Below are 20,037 nucleotides of genomic sequence, written 5' to 3' on the forward strand. Positions count from 1 at the left end.
CGTGTGCTTTTACTCTCAATGAACTTGAATAAGTCAGTCCAGGGCCTCCACCTCCCCTTCGAAATCAACAACAACAACACACACACACACACACACACACACACACACACACACACACACACACACGCCACTCTCCAACCAGGTGAAAAATCCCCGGCGATTAGTCTGTAACAAATATTGACACGAAGGGGAAAAAAGGCATGTTGAAATGTATTAGAATCAGAACCTGTACAAAAAAAAAAATTAAAATATAACCTGAAACAGTCAAGTTCAGAAAGGCCAGTCAAGTCCTTTTCTCTTGCCAGGAGAATGCTGTCATCAGAGGGCTCGGGGTCACCAGCCAAGGAGGGTGGAGAGAGAGAAACGGAAGCAGCAGCAGGTCCTCCAGCAGACAGAGGGGCCTCGGCACTGCCGCCCCCAGCACAGACACAGCCGATGGACCACGGATCTCGGGGGGGGCGGGGGCGCGTGTCGGCAGACAGACCCGGCGGCTGCCGGAGCCTTCGCCCCGGAAACCGGTCTGAGTGGCCAGGGGCAGCAGGAAGCGCGGCCAGCAGAGGACACCAACCCGGAAGAAACCTCTGCCACCCAGCAGACCCACCGCACCCTGCACTGGTGCTCAGATTCCAGAGGTTAGTGCTCCCAACGAATGAGAGACCGGCGCTGGGCCTAAGAGGCTGGAAACCCGCAGGTTTAGTAAACATAGCCCAGCGCCACATCCCTCCGTGGCCTGATTGGAGCTGCCAACAAGGGGTAAGGCAGGAGGGGGAAACAAAGCGTGTGATACCTGGCCAGAGGTCACCGGCACCAGTGCGGGGACTGTGGTACGTGGGGCTGGAGAAGGCACACCCCCCTCCTCGCACAGAGAGGGGCGCCTTCAGTCATCCCTGCGGGCCGGCTAAAGCTGCCTCCCGGCTCGTGACCGGCCTGACAAAATGACATGGAGCAAAAGAAAAACTGGGAGGGAGACAAGCCCTTACACAGAGACGAGAACCTCCTGGAGGGAAGCGGGGCAGTGTCTGACCCCGGTGGGATGGCATCAGTGGAGCCCCTGAGTCTGAGGAACTGGGGGGAAGGGGAGGGGAAGGACTAACGGTTTTTCGGGAACAGTACCAACAGGGCGGGAGGCGCTGGTGAGGGGACGGGCAGGTCTGGAACTCACTGAAGGTAGAGAGGGGAGGAAAGAGGCCCTTGGTGTCCCCTCCCCAGCTGCCCCAGGCCTGGTGAGTGCCAGCCGCCCCAGCCGGCCCTAGTGGCGGCTGGAGACCAGACCTTTCACTTTGGACATCTTCTTGGTGGGCTGCCTCTGCTCCGCGTGAGGGGGACACTCCCGTTCAGCCAACTGCTGCTCCATCTCCTGAGCCGAGGAGGAGGCGGTGGCTTTGAGTGTCTTCTTAATGTTGGTGACCTGGAGGGAGACACGGGGTTGCTGTGCTCAGCCTTTGAGTGCCAGAGACTCACTGAAACCTGTTCTCACTGTACTGGGGGCCGCCCAGGGAAGAAACCAGAATCCTCCGCCAGAAACCCTGCCATCTCCTCTCCTTCAGAAACCCAGATGAGGAGAAACAAGCAGGGGCGACTCGTAGAAGACACATGGAAATGAGTCCAGCAAAAAGTGGAGCTGACGCTTTCTTGGTTGAAAAGAGGGGAGAGGGGCATCTGGGTGGCTTGGTCAGTTAAGCATCCGACTCTTGATTTTGGCTCAGGTCATGATCATGCTAACAGCACGGAGCCTGCTTGGGATTCTCTCTCTCCTCTCTTTCTGCCCTTCCCCTTGCTCACTCGCTCTCTCTCTCTCTCAAAAAAATAAACTTTAAAAAAAGGGGGGGGCGCCTGGGTGGCTCAGTCAGTTGAGCATCCGACTTTGGCTCAGGTCATGATCTCGCAGTTCGTGGGTTCGAGCCCCACTTCAGCCTCTGGGCTGACAGCTAGCTCGGAGCCTGGAGCCTATCTTTAAATTCTGTGTCTCTGTCTCTCTGACCCTCCCCTGCTCACACGGTCTGTCTCTCTCAAAAATAAACAAAACATTAAAAAAATTTTAATAAATAAAAAATAAATGAGAGAGAGAGAGAGAAGCAGCCAGTGGAAGTGGACCATTTGACAAAGTGGTATGACACACCAAGTTAAAGTGGCCTTAGAAACAAAAAGGAGGTCCCAAGAATGCAACAATCAGCTAACCACTGTTCATGTATGAAACTAAAAATACTTTCTTTTTTATTTAATTTTTTGTTTCTGTTTTGTTTTTGTTTTTTTGAGAGACACAGAGAGACAGCGTGAGCAGGGAGGGGCAGAGAGAGAGGGAGATACAGAATCAGAAGTAGCTCCAGGCTCCGAGCTGTCAGCACAGAGCCCGACTCGGGGCTCAAACCCATGAACCAAGAGATCATGACCTGAGCCGAAGTCGGACGCTTAACTGACTGAACCACCCAGGCGCCCCTACAAGTACTTTCATAGGAACTTTGAAAATACAGCTCCATGAGCCTTCTTGAATAAACTAGAGAATGAATAAAATTCAGCCAACCAAGTGATAAATGACGAAAACCTAACAAAAGGACTGGTAAATATGATTACGCTAGGATTCAGCATACCTTTCTTTACTTAACAAAGGAACGCTCAAAAATATTTAAGCAACTTCTGATCATTTGGAATACATATCTTTTGTGTACTGTTATTCTGAATATTCTACAATTAAGAAAAATCTTTTTTAATGTGTATTTATTTTTGAGGGAGAAACAGAGACAGAGCATGAGTGAGGGGAGGAGCAGAGAGAGAGGGAGACACAGAATCCCAAGCAGGCTCCAGGCTCCAAGCTGTCAGCGCAGAGCCCGATGCGGGGCGTGAACTTAGGAACAGCGAGCTCATGACCTGAGCCAAAGTTGGACGCTTAACCGACTGAGCCACCCAGGTGCCCCTCTAACGTTCTACAATTTTTAAATTAGTTCCCAAGTTGCTTTTCACTTAGGTACAGCGTGGCTATGAACAGTCTTCTGTGTTTACCTGTTTGTACCTTTGTGACCAGCTCTGGAGGGCATATTCCTAGAAGTGAGCGTTCCAGATCAAAGGGTTGGCACATTTTACATTTTAACACCGATCGTGATGTCGTGGAAACAGACTGTACCACCTTGTACTTGTACCAACTGTGTCCTCCTGTGCCTGTTTATATACACATTCCCCAACACCCGTTCTAAAAGATCTTTTATGCTTTTGCCCTTCAAGCAGATGAGAGGAAGGAGAAGGGGAGGAAAATCATTGGAAGGAAGAAGAGAAAGTGGAGGTGCTTCCCCAACTTGACGGCCCCCATGTGCTCTGGGAAGCAGGCCTGGTTTTCTATAAAGAAGGGAGTTGTCGGGGTCAAAAGTCTGCGGCAGTGAGACTATCAGGAGCTGGAGTAAGAGGCAGCTCCGACACCGAGAGGAAGCAGAGCCGTGACCCGAGGCCAGCCCCAGGCTCTGGGAGGAGCTCTGTGCAGAATGAGCCTGGACGAGATTAAAGCTCCCGTTCATTTTGGTTTCTGCTGTTGGTCTGCAATGTGGACCAGCCCTGCCCTAGACTGACGGCACCTCAATCAGCGTCATAACCTCTCTGAGAGGAGGGCGGACCGAGGACTCTGGGCCGGGACCCCAAATACAGACGGCAGCCTCGGTGAGGTGTGGCTTCATCCCGGGTCCGGTCCGCTTGAGACACGCCATCCCGAACCCCAGGCACCCCACCTCCCAGGGCGCACCGCCTGCTTTGGGATCTCTTATTCAGGAGAGTTACTTGGGGATCCAGTAGAGAAAAATGTGAAACAAATGGATGGCTTGCCAATTTTATTAGATATTTAGGTTTTGTTTGTTTTACTTCAAGGTGTATTTTGGCTGCCAAACTAGGTCCACCAATTAAACCCGCTTTGGCCAAGTGGGACAATCGGGACAAGTCCACTTCCTCTTTCACAGAGCCACCCCTCAAATACGGCAAGTATCCCCCAAGGACTTGTCTTCTCTGGCCTAAACGTCCCGGCCTCTTCCAGTTTTCTTTGAATGCGAGCGAGCTTGCAGGCCACAGCACCTCCCCACCCCAGACGACCTAAGGTCTGTCAAGCCCTTCAAACCATGAGCCTCAGGAGCTTTCACACGGGACTGTACCAGAACAAGACTGCAGCCTAACTCCATCGGGGACCTCAAATATTCAAGCAAAAGGAGCGGGAAGAGCCTCCTGGGGGAGGGAAACTTTGGCTGAGGGGCAAAGGTGGACAAGAGGAAGCAGGGTCAGAGCTGGGAAGGTCTAAGACAAGGAGAGCAGGGAGGTGGTGAGAACGACCCTCCAGCAGGGAGCAGGGGCCCCCTGTCCTCTGGTAGCCGCCAAACTTAAGATCCCGACTAACGTAACCCCCGGGACTCTCTACAGAACGGAAAGCAGCTGACTTTGCCCAATAACAGCTTCGCACCGACATGCCTGGAACACAGCCGTTTTGTGAAGGCAGCAAGAGCTATGCTGCCACTGACATTCCAGAGAACGTCAGACATAACAACATTCAAATGTAAAGAAAGATACACTCCAAAATCAAATATAAATGAGAAGGTACTTTGAGAGGCTTTAACTGATCATTACCTCCCCTCCAGAGTGTCTGCTCGGAGATAAGGAAATAGCTCACAGTGTTACTGTTCTGTCTCCCCCAGGCATGCTGGAATTGTAGCTAATATGCATCACTTCTGTGAGAGGCTGCAAAGAGAGAAGATTCCTAAGCAGTTTATGATGGGACTGACTTCGTTAACAGCGAAGGCTCTCCGAGCTAACATCCACCAGAAAAAAGCTGCTGTTGTAAGATTTGGGGGGAGGGGACATCAAGTTTTTCCGTCTGAGAACAAGCAATCTAATTTAAGGGTGAATAAAAGATCACTTCGTTGTGGGGCACCTGGGTGGCTCAGTCGGGTGAGCGTCCGGCTTCGGCTTGGGTCATGATCTCAGAGTTCCTTCAGTTCATGGGCTCGAGCCCCATGCTGGGCTCTGTGCTGGCAGCTCAGAGCCTGGAGCCTATTTCGGATTTTGTCTCCCTCTCTCTCTGCCCCTTCCCTGCTTGTGCTCTCTCAGTCTCTCAAAAATGGATAAACATTAGAAAGAAAAAAAAAGATCAACTTAGTTGAGAAAATGGCTTAAAAAGTTGGGTTAAGGGTAACAGAAGCATAAATATGAGCAGAATATGACAGAATTACACCTTCATTCTTACTAGATCTGTCTTCTTTTCTAGTCAACAAACTGGGGTGCCTGGGTGGCTTGTCGGTTAAGTGTCCGACTCTTGATTTTGGCTCAGCTCACAATCTCATGGTTCCAGAGATTGAGCCCTATCGGGATGGAGCCTGCTTGGGATTCTCTCTCTCCCTCTCTCTGCCCCTCCCCTGCTCACTCTCATATGTGCACCTGCTGTCTCTCTCAAAATAAAACAAACAAACAGCCAGCCTTCTATGCACCTTAAGCTGGGGAATAATCAGCATCCTACACTTGGTGCCCTGATTATGCATTTACTAAATGGAAAACTGACAAGGCTCTGGGTTTTGACCATGTTTCTTCTCTCCTCATACTGGTCTGTTACAGGTTTTCTAAAAGACTGTTAAGTCAGTAGACTCTTTTAATTGGTGGTGGAGGTGCCCTTGGTATTTTTCTCAAATTTCTTACCCCCAAATTGTTAATTAAGTTATTACTGCCACCCAGTGGCAGCATCAGGCTCTGCAGCAGGAGTAACCACAGCTGAGGTTTTCCAACAAATCCATGTGCACAGGCTCTATCTTTTTTATTTTTTTCAATGCATATTTATTTGAGAGAAAGAGAACACTAGTGGGAGAGGGAAGAGGGAGGGAGGGAGGGAGGGAGGGAGAGAGGGAGAGAGGGAGAGAGGGAGAGAGGGAGAGAGGGAGAGAGGATATCCCAAGCAGGCTCACTGCCAGTGCACGGCCTGATGCGGGTTCCACCTTCACAAACCGTGAGATCATAACCTAAGCCAAAATCAAGAGCCAGATGATTCACTGACGTAGCCATCCAGATGCCCCTCTTTTTTTGTTGTTTTAATAACTGTAATTAAAAGAGCCCCCACTGTTCTCAAGTATTGTCGTGCCTCAACATTAGTCAGTGCGTTCTATCATCAGATGCCATTTGTCACAGAAATAAAGTGGAACCATTCAAAATTCTAAAATTAGTATCATTCAGTTTTGCTAGTGACCACACTCCCAGCCCACCACCTCCCACACCGCCAGCAGCGGTCTGGGCACAACGGGGCAGCCAGGAGCAGTCAGCCTTGTCCTGGGCTACCAACCAGGTGACATCTGGTCTGCTTCACACAGGCCGCCCCACGTCAGGGGGCATGTTTCACCTCCAAGCCTCATTTGTTTCCAGGGTTTGATTTACCAAGAAGAATCAAGAAGAGAGAGTGCTCAACCCCTCCTACTTTGCTGACACATCAATCCCAGCTCAGAGGAGAGGCCACCATATTCAAGAGGGGAATTACACAGCTCATGAGAGACGCAGAAGGCTTTCTGTTCTAATTGTATTTGCTGTTGGCTAGTGCTAAATCAAATGTAGCTTATACTTCTTTGGCTAGAAGTGGGTTAAAAATTAAACAACGCACTGAACATTCACAGACTTGGAAGGTATATACATCTTGTATGTAGGGGTGTGTGTGTATCCAAAATAAATTCGTTCTAGTTCATGAAAAGTCTAGTTCAGCAGTCCACCGACACAGTGTACCAGAAATACTCAATACAACAAACATTTCAGCGCCAACTACGGGTTAGACATGTGGCAAGGAGAGGGTCTTGCAAAGACAAGAAAGACAGGTTTTATTTTCAAGGAATACATATAACAGAGTAAGGGAAATCTTCACAAATTCCACAAGTCACCCTTTGAAAGGTACATCAAGGGGCATTTGGGTGGCTCAATCAGTTAAGCATCCAACTTCGCCTCAGGTTCATGATCTCACAGTTTGTAGTTCAAGCCCCACATCAGGCTCTGCGCTAAATATACGGAGCCTGCTTGGGATTCTCTCTCTCCTTCTCTTTCTGCCCCTCGGCCACTCACGCTTTCTCTCTCAAAATAAATAAACTTAAAAAGGGGGGGGGGCACTGGGGTGGCTCAGTTGATGAGGGGCCCGACTTCAGCTCAGGTCATGATCTCACAGCCTGTGAGTTCAGCCCCTCTCAGCTGTGCTGACAGCTCAGAGCCTGGATCCTACTTCAGATTCTGTGTCTCCCTCTCTTCCCGCCCCTCCTCCAGTCATGCTCACGTGCGCGCTCTCTCTCTCTCTCTCTCTCTCTCTCTCTCTCTCAAAAATAAATATTAAAACAAAAAATTTTTTTAAAAGGCACATCTACATATTTATGTTTCTTTTTTTTTTAATGTTTATTTATTATTGAGACAGAAAGAAACAGCATGAATGAGGGAGAGGCAGAGAGAGAGGAAGACACAAAATCCAAAGCAGGCTCCGGGCTCTGAGCTGTCAGCACAGAGTCCAACACAGGGCTCGAACCCACAAACCATGAAATCATGACCTGAGCCGAAGTTGGATGCTTAACTAACTGAGCCACCCAGGCGCCCCCATAGTTATGTTTCTTAAGTATAACTCTGGGTCCCACTCTGCTGTACTCTTAGACACCTGATTTATAAAACCCATTAAATATGATTAACACTTCAAGCTCCATCACACTGGAGGGCTTCCAATGCTAAAATTTTTATCTTATGGGCTCCAAATTCTGAGGTCACCTCACAGGTGTCCAGGCCACAGGCACACAACCTCCCATAAATCGAAATGCTAGAGCCTCTGTCTTCCTGAGAGGCTCACAGTGTCGGGAACAACCAGGTGTCACTAAAACCGCAACCACACACTTCTACCTGCACTTGCTTTTCAGCTGCCAAACGTTTTTCCTTCCTTCCTTTTGCAGTACGAAATCGATCATGCATGTTAAAAGGTTATCACACGCATAGTTTGAAGAACAAAGAGGACACTGTGAGCCTATCACACAGCTCTAAGAAGGAGAGCAGAACCAGGGCCTTGAGGCCCCATGTGCCCCCGACCCAGTGCACCCGCCTCCACTCCTCCTGCTACTAACCACCATCCTCTCACCCATCTTGAAGACCCATCCCCGAACTCGTTTCTTTTCCTCCACAAGGCAGGTGTGCTGTGGAAGGACAACGTTCTCCACTCTCCAAGCTCACCCTCCGGGGACCAGGAATCCGAGAGGAGACGGACAGCGTCAAAAGCAGGGACCACGTCATCCCCCTCTCTACCCCGCTAGCCCAGTGCCGATCTGGTGGTGACTGTTTCACCTATGCCAAGGATGGCAAGATGAAGGAGCAAACGGACACCCTGGAACAGGTGACAAATGTTCCCTTCCTTACCTCCGCCTCTATCTGCTGCTGAGTTCGGCTGTGGCTCTCCTTGTACTGGTTGGCCCTCAGAACTTGCTGCTCGATGCCTAGCAGGACCGCTTCGCAGCCATCACACCTACAAAGGAGACGACGGGCCCTGAGCCACAGAAAGCTCTGGGGGCTCTCCACCAGCCTCCGAAATCTCCACCCCCTCGGGGACTTCCTTTAGCACCCTCCTGCCAAGGAAGGCTCTTGCCCTGCACTCCGTCCAAGACCAGTGGTTCTGAATCTAAAACACAGGGCACCTGGAGACAAACACGGAGGGTGTGGGATGGTTTCCTAGGATCCTAGAACACGGCTTGAATGCCAACCTTTGTCTCCCCTGGGAAAGGTTTACAGCCTGGGCCCTTAAAGGGATCGGGAGAGACCTTACAGATGGTACAGATTTACCACTTTTCTGAAAGGGAACAGTGATTTTCTAGAAGCATCCTACTTTAAAGCTTGCCCCTTTTCTCAGAAGTTTGTTACTTCCTAGTTGCCACCCCCTCATTTCATTTCCCTACTTTTTATTTTGAAAATGTTAAAACCTAAAAAAAAAGTTGAAAGAATAGTACAATGAAGAGCCATTTACCCTCTACCTAGAAGTCAATAGCTGCAAACAACCCGCCATATTTGGGGTACTGTTCTACCTAACAATTTTGTTTCAAATCTAACTCCAGTGCTATAACATAAGCCTTAAGAATCTGGACTAGTCACCATGTTGGGATGGGGTTAGGATGGCACCTCTGGGGAAATCAGGGAAGCCAGACCGTGGATGTGAGAACAGACTTGGCCATGTCAAAGATGGAGTAAGAGCTGCCGCCAGCAGGACTGGAGGCCTGGAGGACACGCCAGGGCGTTTCCACACTAGGGGCGTTTTCTACGGTTTTTTCCCCATTTATTCTGATTGAACACTTTTACAGTATTTTGAAAGTTTCTGCCTGTGTCAGGAAGGTGTCTGGGGCCATCCTTGGGACAGAAGCTGGGGTAAGGGGGGGACAGCACATAGCCTGGGGTCCAACAGTAGCTGAATGAGGGAGACTTGAGGGGCTCTGAACACGGGGTGGGGGTGGGAGTCAAAGCTGAGCCATTCATGACTGGAAAGGTTTGGTCTGTTTTAAAGAAGACAATTTCAGGGGCACCCGGGTGGCTCAGTCAATTAAGCATCTGACTTCAGCTCAGGTCACAATTTCATGGTTCATGAGTTCAAGCCCCACATCGGGCTCTATGCTTGTAGAGACTGGAGCCTGCTTCGGATTCTGTGTCTCCCTCTCTCTGCCCCTCCCCGGCTTGTGCTCTCTCTCCCTCCCTCTCAAAAATAAACATTTTTTTAATTCTTAATAAAAATAAAAAATACAGAAGACAATTTCCCTACCCCCTGCACAAAGCCTGACTGCTCAGCTTCATGATCTCCGACGACACCACATGCCTGCCTGGGGTCATGCTGTCCTGACCTCCAACCACGCCCTAACCCTGCCCCCCTTCAAAACTTGGCTCGAACCCCTTTTCCAACTAGGCCCATGTGGCTTTATAACCTCCAAATCATTGCAATAACTCCATAACAAATCCTTATAGAATATGCAAATCTATTGGAAACATCAAATCCCATTAACACAGAGAATATGCAAAAACTGCATAAAATATAGAACATGCAAATGTCCCACTGTTTACATACTGTTATCAGATAGTCTGTGTGTACGTCTTGGGTTCCAACTTAGAATAACCCAGTCCGTGTCTTCATTATGCCTCATGATGTTTTACCAACACTAGCCCAAGGTTACTGATGCTGAACGTGGCTTCTCTTATCCAAGGAATCTGATCAACACTAACCTCCTGAGCTTCGTCAAGCTCAGAGGCTGGGTTTGCAAAGCACCGGATCCACGTCACACAAGCAGGTTTTGGGGGCTCCGCCTGCCAAGCCTACTGTTCCCCAGTCCCCCACTGCACCACGACGACCAAGGCCTTGGAGGCCTGCAGTGAGTCCTGCCGCCACACGGCTTTAGTCACAAATGCGCCCCACGCCCCCGCTTACTGTCCCAAGGCTCCAGCTCCCAGGCAGCCCCAGCGGATCCTAGGAGACACTCCCCCAAGCAGAGGCATTTCCCCTAGGAGAGGGCACACCCTTCTCTTTCAGTCTCACCATTCATGCAAGGTCTTGACAATATTATTGATATCCTTCTTTCGGATGTCACGGCCAATGCAAAAATCCACTTCCAGCAGCTGGTTTCTCTGGTCCAGCTTGCCTTGGATGATGTCAGTATAGACAGCCTCAATGATGAGGTCTTCCAGTTCCCGGAGATTCCGCATCTCCAGGTCCTTCAGCAGCACGGAGTAGGGGATACACTGTAGATAAAGCCATGGGATATTTACAAAAACTGCTGACAAGCACTAAAGATAATGCAGGTGTACACCTGCCTCAGGGCTTTGGGAAATGAGGTCTGGTTGTAGTTATTAACATCATGGCAATAAGACAATGATAAATGAGCTGTGAAACCTATAGGATCCAAACAAGACCCAGAGCCTCTAGGAAGGCATTCTCCTAGATTCTCTCCCCGCTGGACTTCACCCAGACTTCAGCTTTCCTTGTAAAGCACTCTTAGAAAGTCTCCGAGACAAGAAAGGGAAACACTGTGTGTGCCACTCTGCCACCTTCAGAAGCTTACAGACTTGACCTAAAATGCCAGATCACCACAAAACTCCAAACAATTTCAGACGCTGGAGAGAACTGGCTGCCTGCCCAGAAGAGCACAAGCGAAGCACATGTGCAGGCTAACATATCCATCTACAGGTGGCCGGTGGGCACTGCATGTTTTCTCAGACTTGCAAACAACGTCAGTTCCCCACCAACAGTCCCTTATTGCGGTAGACCAGTATTCTGCATTTCTCCAAGACAACTATCTATCTAAATCTCGTTTTCTGGACACGTCACTACTAGTATGGAAATTAACACAGCAATCAAATCTGCAAAAACAGGAGGAAGAGGTATACAAACAAGTGAGTAACAGCAAACATTGCTAGGGAGATTTTTAATAACTAAAGGCACAGATGGGCTTATAAGGGACACGTTTCAGAAACAGGAAAAGAAAGTTACTCCTAAACTTTGCTACACTTGGGAAGTCCATGATCAGGATCAAAAAAAAAAAAAAAAAACAACAACCAAAACCACATCCTCATTTCCTAACAAAACAGGCATCCCACCTGAAATGCCAGGCTGAGAATCAGAAATTTGTGATCAGACCAGGGAAAACCGTCTCGGCGACGGAAACGGCAAGGCAAGAACAAATCTATGTCTCTCAAGCTCAATCGCAGAGGGGAAACGTAAAGGACAAACCTCTTCCAACGGTAAAGCCCCACAAAACCTCTGCCAGTTATGCCGGGATTGGGCAGCCAGCCAAAACCAACTGGAAATTCACCGAATCTGGACCCTCTTCGTTAACGGCTGTGAGAAGCTGACTGCAAGGCCTCTTCTAAATAGAGGGGGGCGGAGACCTCGGAGAGATGACAGAGTGGCTATCTTACAGAAAGCCAGGGTCTAAAGATAGCACGTAAGGCAAAACTTCAGCTCAGTACAACTAACCTTGACAGTCCCCAGCAGAAGGCCAGTCTCGGGAAGTCCAACAGAGCCAGCTTCTCCTCCGGCTCCGGCACACTTCCCTGTGCCCTGGGCAACAGGTGACGTGGTGAACCCGCCTCGAGATGTTCTGCTATTTGAAAAACTACGTGTCCCGGAGCAAGAGTCTCCCTTTAGGACAGCAGAATGCTCACGCAGAGTGAGTCACCACAGCGGGCCAGAACGGAGGCCTGCTGATTCACAATGTCTCCCGGGCATACTTTTCCTGAACGAAACAGCGAGTAGTAGTCTACACTATTTTAATCGTTATCTTTTCTTCTTTTGTCCTGTGCCAAGCAAGTTTTATGCATCTGTGACATGACCACGGCGCACAGCTGGCAGCTCCCGCGCAGAGGCCAGTGTGACACCTGCCTACGGTGGGGAGGAGCGGGACAGGAAGGGGTTGGGGACTGTACCTTCATTCTCGACGCCAAGCTCACGATGGTAAGGTGCTTCAGCTTGTTCTGCTGAGCGGTGCTCAGTTCCGGCAGGCTCTCCTTGTTGGCTGCTCAGTGCCACCCACCACAAAAATCAAGACACAAAATAAATTAGAATTTCTTTACAGAAGAAGCTCACCAACTCTCCACATCAAAAGTACTACTGGTTCACTGTCATGACTCTGCACTTCTGCGTGAGGCAGTGTTCCACGAGCACCCCCTCTCCTTCGGAAGACCAAGTGCTCCTGAAAAGCCAGGCATGAATGCACCAAACGACAGGTCAATCACCTTAATCAAACACTATCTGTGCCCTTTGTGACATGCAACCAAGCTCAACATGTCTTCACTGGGAATCTGTTATGGGCAATGCACTGTCCTAAGTGACTCAAAGTCAAGGATAAATAAGACGGGCTTTGTCAGGGCTGCTGCACTAGGGGACCCCAGGGATAATAACCACCAGACTTGTGCGACTCAATGGCCGTGGACTTGTCCTCAGTCTTACGTCGGGTATTTCAACAGCTACAAGGGCAAGACAGAACTACTAGAAGAAAGGTACAAATTACCAGAAGAGAGCCAGAGGGTGAGGAAGAGGGGGAGAGGCAGAAAGGGAGAGTGAAGGAGGCGGGGAGAAAAGGAAAGAAACAGAACGGGGGAGAGAGGAAGTGAGTGCAATCACACTGAGGAGGTACAGGGAAGGAAAACAAAGATGGAGACCGAGATGAGCTTTGAAGACCGGGCAAAACTTCAGTAGTAACAATAACGACAACGCGGCAAAGGCGGCCGCTGCGGGCCACGAGTGCGCACACGCACATTAGTCCTCACAACGACCTCGCGAGGCGGATCCCAAGTGCCTTCAATTCCTCCGCCATAATCCTGGACTCCAAAAAGGTGAATCCAAACTGACTTTTTGTCTCCAGCGTGGTGCTGAAATTCATCTCATGGCAATTTGTAACCTGACTGACACAGGCTTTTAACCCCACTTGTTGTAAATATCCATTTGTTTAGTTGCAAAACTCAATGTTTTGACTACAGGTGCTGTCCACATCTTGAAGTGTGTTATATAAAAAGGTATACGCATCATATTACCTCTTTAGAGTCCCTCAAATTCTAAATTCTGAAACATCTACACAAGAAGTGCATGGTCAATTGGACGTTTCCCATATCTTTCAAATTATTAGTAACCCAGGCTAATTTTACCCCAAGTTGAGATGAAAATACTGACTGGAAGGAGCCCAAGATGTCACCCTTGCTCTTTCCCTCTCCCTCCCCCAAATTCCCAACCCTCCTCAACAGTGCACCCCACAGGTCCACAAAGCTTCAGCCCTGAAATTCCCTGGAAACCAAACAGAGAGACATAAGTGAGAAAAGTCTTCGGAGGATCTTAACCAACTCACCTATGTAATCTGGGTACGTTCCATAGGCAAAGAGGTTCAGCAACTGCAAATAAGCAGCATTAGCGCCTTCTGCAAGCTGAGGAAGGAAAAAAACCAAACAGTTCACAGACCAGGCTGTCTACCAGTCCCTGAGAGCGCGAGCAGAGGGGGCCGATCGTGAGCCTCGGCTGACTGTGTCACTGGATGATCCCTGAGGTCCCTTCCAACTCTGATTCTTTGGAAAAAAAACAGAATTTAATTTTAAGTTTAATTCTCTCTCAGCAATACATGTTTTACACTCCGCACAGCAGGCCCAAGTAACTGCTTCTGTCTCTGTCTCTGTCTCTCTCACACAGACACACACACAGACACAGACACACACACACACACACACACACACACACACACTCAGGGCAGTTAGTACTGGAAGCAGTGGTCTTCTCAGGAGTTCCTTGCCATTGAAACAAAGAGTGGAGCAGCCTTGTCCACACACGTGTTGGCGGGTACAACACGAGCCACTATCAGTCCAACCTGAACAAAGTGCAGGGTCGGTTCCGAGGTTCAGGACCGGGCGAGCAGGAGCGCTAGGAGAGATCAGCATGGCATGCAGTGTGACAGAAGCGCCTCGGCGGGACAGGAAACCACAACATCAGGCAGTCTCAAGTATGTTCCCCCAAATCACCCACTCCTTACTAAGATGGCCAAGGGCCGCTGTGGAAGTAGCAGACACACTGGTCTGTCCGGAGCTGCCCTGCTCTGCTGTCGGTGAACTTAACTGGGTGTCTCTTTTACTCACAAATGTGTACCCGTCACTCTCCGAATACACCAAACTCCGTACACTAGTACCCAAGGAGTATTCTGTGAACACAGACGATAATACCACTTAATTTAAACTATCTTCTTAATTTATTTTTTTGGTTTATTTATTTTGAGAGAGAAAGTACAAGCAGGGGAGACACAGAGACAGGGTGAGAGAGAATCCCAAGCAGGCTCCATGCTGTCAGCACAGAGCCTGAAGTGGGGCCTGATCCCACAAACCATGAGATCATGACCTGAGCTGAAATGAAGAGTCAGCTGCCTAACCGGCTGAGCCACCCAGGCACCCCTAAAGCATCTTTAAAAAAAAAAAGGTCCTGAGAACTACATCCATAATTTCAGAACACCGAAAACTAGGGTTTCCAGCTCACAAACAGATAAAAAACAAACTGTGGGGAGATGGAGGTGGTTTGCTCAGCACCCCCATGAGAACCCTGGCATCCTAATGCCCTAGTCTACCTTCTCAGATTATCAAGAACCTCTGGAAGTCCTGAATCAGAGGAGGAAGAGATCATCAACCTCGCCCCTAGTTATCAAACAGACAATTACAAAACTAACCCTAAAAGACTATTTTCTCTAGAGTACACACTCCAAAACTTCTCCCCCTGGCCTAAATCAGTGTCTTTCTCATTTTAATTTCCATCCATCTCCTCTCAGCCAATCTTCCATAGTTACGAACAACCACTTGACATATTCATTTAGGCTTTTCATGAACCTGAAGGAGCCTATTACCCCTTTGTCATCTCTTCTGTCGAAAAGATGATGAGCTATCAAGACATAAAAAGATACAGAAATTTAAATGCGTATCACTAAGTAAAAGAAGCCACTCGGAAACAGCTACATACTGCACGACATTCTGGAAAAGTCACAACCAGGAAGACGGTAGAAAGCAACGGTTGGCTCAGATGAAGACGAGAGGGAGGGCCGAGTAGGTGGAAAACAGAGGATTTTTAGGGCAGAGAAATTACTCTGCATGACACTGTAACTGTGGACGCGTGTCATTACACACTTATCCAAATCCACAGATTGTGCGACATCAAGGGTGAATTCTAATGTGAACTACAGTTCCTGGGTGATAATGATGTGTCACTGCAGGTTCCATACTGGCCAGGGATTTGGGAATGGAGGAGGCTGTACATGTATGAGAGCAGGGATATATTGGGAATCTCTATACTTCCCTCTCAACTTTGCTGTGAAACTAAAACTGCTCTTATTTAAGAAAAAAACAACAGGGGCGCCTGGGTGGCTCAGTCGGCTGAGCGTTCGAATTCAGCTCAGATCATGAGCCCGCAGTGCGTGGGTTCATGACCACATGCTCTGTGCTGACGGCTTAGAGTCTGGAGTCTGCTTTGGATTCTGTGTTTCTCTCTCTTCCTGCCCTTCCCCTACTTGCGCTCTGTCTCTCCCTGTCTCTCCAAAATAAATAAAGATTAAAAAAAAAATTAAAACAACAACACACCTAGGGTTTTTTTTTTTATGTTTTTTTTTTTTTTTTTTTTTTGGAGAGACAGAGAGAGACAGCGCAAGCAGGGGAGGGTCAGAGAGAGAGGGAGACACAGAATCCAAAACAGGCTCCAGGCTCTGAGCTAGCTGTTAGCACAGAGCCTGATGCGGGGCCCGAACCCACGAACTGTGAGATCATGACCTAAGCCAAAGCTGGAAGCTTAACCGACTGAGCTACCCAGGTGCCACTAGTTTACTTATTTTTGAGAGAGAGAGAGAGAGAGAGAGAGAGAGAGAGAGAGAGAGAGTGTGTGTGTGTGTGTGTGTGTGTGTGTGTGTGAGTTGGGGAGGGGCTGTCAGCACAGAGCCTGACACAGGGCTCAAACTCAGAACGGCAAGAACATGACATAGGCCGAAGTCAGTCATTAACCAACTGAGCCACCTAGGTACCTCAAAACAAACCACTTTAAAATTTTTTCTTCACAGGATTCCTTTTACATTACTGGTAAATTAAAATTTGACTATAAGCCAACTGTGTGTCAAATTACATATTAAGTACTAAGGAAACAATGAGAAGCACAAGAGACGTTACCCTTAGTGAGCTTACAGTCCAGCAAGCAAGGCTGACATTAAATAAAAATTCACAATTAAAAACAAAAGCGCCTCTTTCGGTCTCCGGCTGTCACAGGGAGACAAGATGACGCCAGGTCCACATGTCAGCAATGGATGGTCACGAGGAAGCGCTCCAGTCTCCTAATCAAGAGGAATAAGCAGATGCGCAGCAGCGAGCCGCAGCCTGAAGGCCACACCTCTCCTACAAGGGGCTGATTCACCGCAAGGCTGTGGACACGGAGCCAGCAACTGCCAGCAAAGGTGTCCTCACGGTCATGAAGTGAAGCCCAGCTAGCAAGAGCCAGCCACCGCCTATCCGTGGGCCACCCTCAGCAGCGTGGCGCAAACAGTCCACAAGAACAAGCACCACACAGGTCTGTGCACGGTGGCCATCCACAGAGCCAATGCTGTCCTAGCAGCCAGAGGGAGGTTGTGATGGTGAAGAGCAAGCTCACGCCCCCTCCAAGAGCTTCTGAGCGCAACCCCCAAAGTAATAAAGATGTCACCAGACTTTTCAATCAATTAATCAACACCGAAGTTATCAGTCAATAAATGTAAAAGTGTCCAAAGTGAGAAGCAGAGACTGAAAAGTATAGGTTGCTTCACATCTCTTTCTTCTACCGGGCCATTCTTCACCAGTCTTCTCTTTTTTTTTTAATTTTTTTAAAATGTTTTTATTTATTTTGAGACAGAGAGAGACAGAGCATGAGCAGAGGAGGGGCAGAGAGACAGAGAGAGGGAGACACAGAATCAGAAGCGGGCTCCAGGCTCTGAGCTGTCAGCAAAGAGTTTGATGCGGGGCTCGAACCCACGAACGTGAGATCATGACCTGAGCCAAAGTCGGAGGCTTAGCCGACTGAGCTACCCAGGCGCCCCAGTCTTCTCATTTTTAAGGCACAACAACCAAAATTAGATACCTAAAGGTCTAAGGACAACAATCAAAAAAACAATGTAAACAAAGCAAAACAGACTACTTCCCTTTTCATGTTTTTTTTTACATACCTGCTTAACGTAGCATTGCCCTTTTTCATTCAATAGCAACCACTTTCTCCTATGTATGCACCTGACCAGTCTTTCTTGTCTATATTTACGCTAGCGGTTTTTTGATCCTACAAATGCCTGAAACAACCGCTATTAATACCAGCCGGTGCTTATATTCTACTTTTCTTATTTATCATATTCAACTGGATTTTTCCCCTATCTTTCAAATTATTAGTAACCCAATCTAATTTTACTCCACGTTGAGATAAAAATATTGACCAGGAGGAGCCCAAGACATCATCCTTGCTCTCCTCCCCATCCCATCCCCCAAATTCCCATCCCTCCCTCAACAGTGCACCTCACAGGCCCCCAAAGCTTCAGCCCTGAAATTCCTTGGAAACCCAGAGAATCACAGGAAGGTTTTGAACAAAGACGACAGAGAAGTTACTCAGAAACTGCTCTTACCTCCTGCACATTGGCCAGCTCCAGCAATTCTCCAAAGACATACACTCCAGGAGCCTCCAAGACTTGGCTTATGAGAGCAGTGAGGGCTGAGCCACTGGTACCTTTGGCTAGTAAAATAAACTGTTCTAGGAGGTTACTTGACGGTTTCTGTTCACCTGCCATTCTCTGGCCTTGAGATCTGTCCAAAAGAAAAGTGTTTCAGTCATTCTTCCTTCTTCTTTGCAAAGCCTATGCTTGTTTAATGCCAGATCAGATATCAGTAATGCTTTAATTTTATAGTATTCAAGAAGAGGGGCGCCTTGGTGGCTCAGTCAGTTGAGCATCCGACTCCAGCTCAGGTCATGATCTCGTGATTTGTGGGTTCGAGCCCCTCATCAGGCTCTGTGCTGACAGCTAGGAGCCTAGAGCCTGCTTCAGACTCTGTGTCTCACTCTCTCTCCGCCCCTGCCCCACTTGCACCTATGTCTGTCTGTCTGTCTGTCTGTCTCTCTCTCTCTCCCCCGCCTCGCTCAAAAATAAATAAATAAAAATTCAAAAAGAGAAACAGCTCAAGCCCAGATACTACAACAGCCACTTTGTGAGATGGGTAGGGTTCCACCTAGAGTTAAAGGGGCTTCGTCCTTGCTCAGAGGTTTGAAACACACTTAGGAAAAGCCACTTCAGCCCCATCTGGCCCTCTCCCAACAGCAAGCAGCACCTTCGAAGCCCTCAAAGCTGACCAGACCCAAAGAAACACACAGGAGTTTCCCAGGAGCTGTTTTATATCCACCTCACTGACAGACTCTGGTTAAGGAGGAGAGAATTTCACCTGCACACAGCAGCGGCAGATGCAAGCAAAAGCAATCAGTGACAGCTTCCAGTGTATCACTGGAACCCCACCTACCGCCAGACACAGATAAGGAAAGCCACAAAAAGTAGACAAGACCTCTCATGGCAAAAGGGAGGAAATCATATTGAAAGATAAACACCATATTCAAACTCAGAAAATACACACTGTGTGAGTCCATGAAGAAAATCCCTGTTTGACCTGCTGCTATATGATTTAACCAAACGTGACTCCAGAATTTGTACAAAATCTCAAGGAAACGATAAAAAGATTTGAGGAAACAATGAAGACACTGTATTGCCATCCTGAAGACATCAGGGAGGAGGGTCCCTCAACTGCACAGTCCAATTACACGCTGAGTGGATGGGCACACACACTGCATACCTCCACTGCTAGAGTCCTGCAGCACAGAAGGCGCCCCAAGAATGACACATTTCGGGGGCACTAAGACAAAAAGAAGGGAACAATTCCAAGACCTGTTTGGGGCAAGAGACACTAAGTTTTCCAGTGGAGGCGGGCATGGAGAGCAGCAGCCCTTTCAGAGTAGGAGAGGAATGAGCATGCCGCCTCTTCTTAGGATTACATAAGAATGTCTTGTCGGAAACAGAAACGGTGAAGTGCTAAGGGAATAAAAGTTGCTGAGGAGAAAGGGGGAAAGAGGAGAGGGCTGGGGTAGGGCGGGAGAAGGCGGGAGAGAGGTGATGGCTGGGAGAGAAGGAACGAAACCCTCCTGTCCACGCGGACACGTGTGGGGACTGAATGGAAAGGCCTAGGGTGGAGAGGGAGTGGAGGAAAAGATAGAAACTTCGGCCCCCCAAAACAATTCTAGCCTGAGGCTCAAAGCCTGTAGGGGCAAAGAGGTTAAGAAGGCGCAGAGAGTCCCTTTTTTTGTCAAGTGGGAGGACCGGAGGAGGCAGCTAGGGACACGGGGGAGGTGAATTCGCGTCGTGGGGGGGCGCTATTTTGATGGACAGCAGAGGGGCAGAGAGGCTGCCTGTGGGGGTGGGGAAGCGAGAGCAGCCGCGGTTTAGGAACCGAGGGTCGCAGGCTGGGGTGGACGTGGTGGCGGGCGGCCGGCTCCGCGCAGGGCCGCGGCTGCGG

General features: G+C 48.9%; 1 protein-coding gene across 2 annotated transcripts in view; it reads right to left on the bottom strand.

Moving 5' to 3' along the window:
* Nucleotides 1-187: 187 nt before the first annotated feature.
* The window catches only part of COPS7B (COP9 signalosome subunit 7B), a 24,329-nt gene continuing 4,479 nt past the window's right edge, over nucleotides 188-20,037 (bottom strand). The window contains exons 2-7 of one of the 2 annotated variants that reach the window (XM_029933593.1): nucleotides 18,111-18,288; nucleotides 13,815-13,890; nucleotides 12,400-12,488; nucleotides 10,514-10,716; nucleotides 8,365-8,470; nucleotides 188-1,408 (exon numbers count right to left, since the gene is read on the bottom strand). In XM_029933593.1, the coding sequence (XP_029789453.1) occupies nucleotides 1,250-1,408; nucleotides 8,365-8,470; nucleotides 10,514-10,716; nucleotides 12,400-12,488; nucleotides 13,815-13,890; nucleotides 18,111-18,272 (795 nt within the window). In that variant the 5' untranslated portion in view covers nucleotides 18,273-18,288 and the 3' untranslated portion in view covers nucleotides 188-1,249. The remainder of the gene's footprint in view (nucleotides 1,409-8,364; nucleotides 8,471-10,513; nucleotides 10,717-12,399; nucleotides 12,489-13,814; nucleotides 13,891-18,110; nucleotides 18,289-20,037) is intronic. The other variant, XM_029933594.1, reaches the window with a different exon arrangement.

The sequence above is a fragment of the Suricata suricatta genome, chromosome 3, assembly GCF_006229205.1.
Source record: "Suricata suricatta isolate VVHF042 chromosome 3, meerkat_22Aug2017_6uvM2_HiC, whole genome shotgun sequence".
Classification (NCBI taxonomy): Eukaryota; Metazoa; Chordata; class Mammalia; order Carnivora; family Herpestidae; genus Suricata; species Suricata suricatta.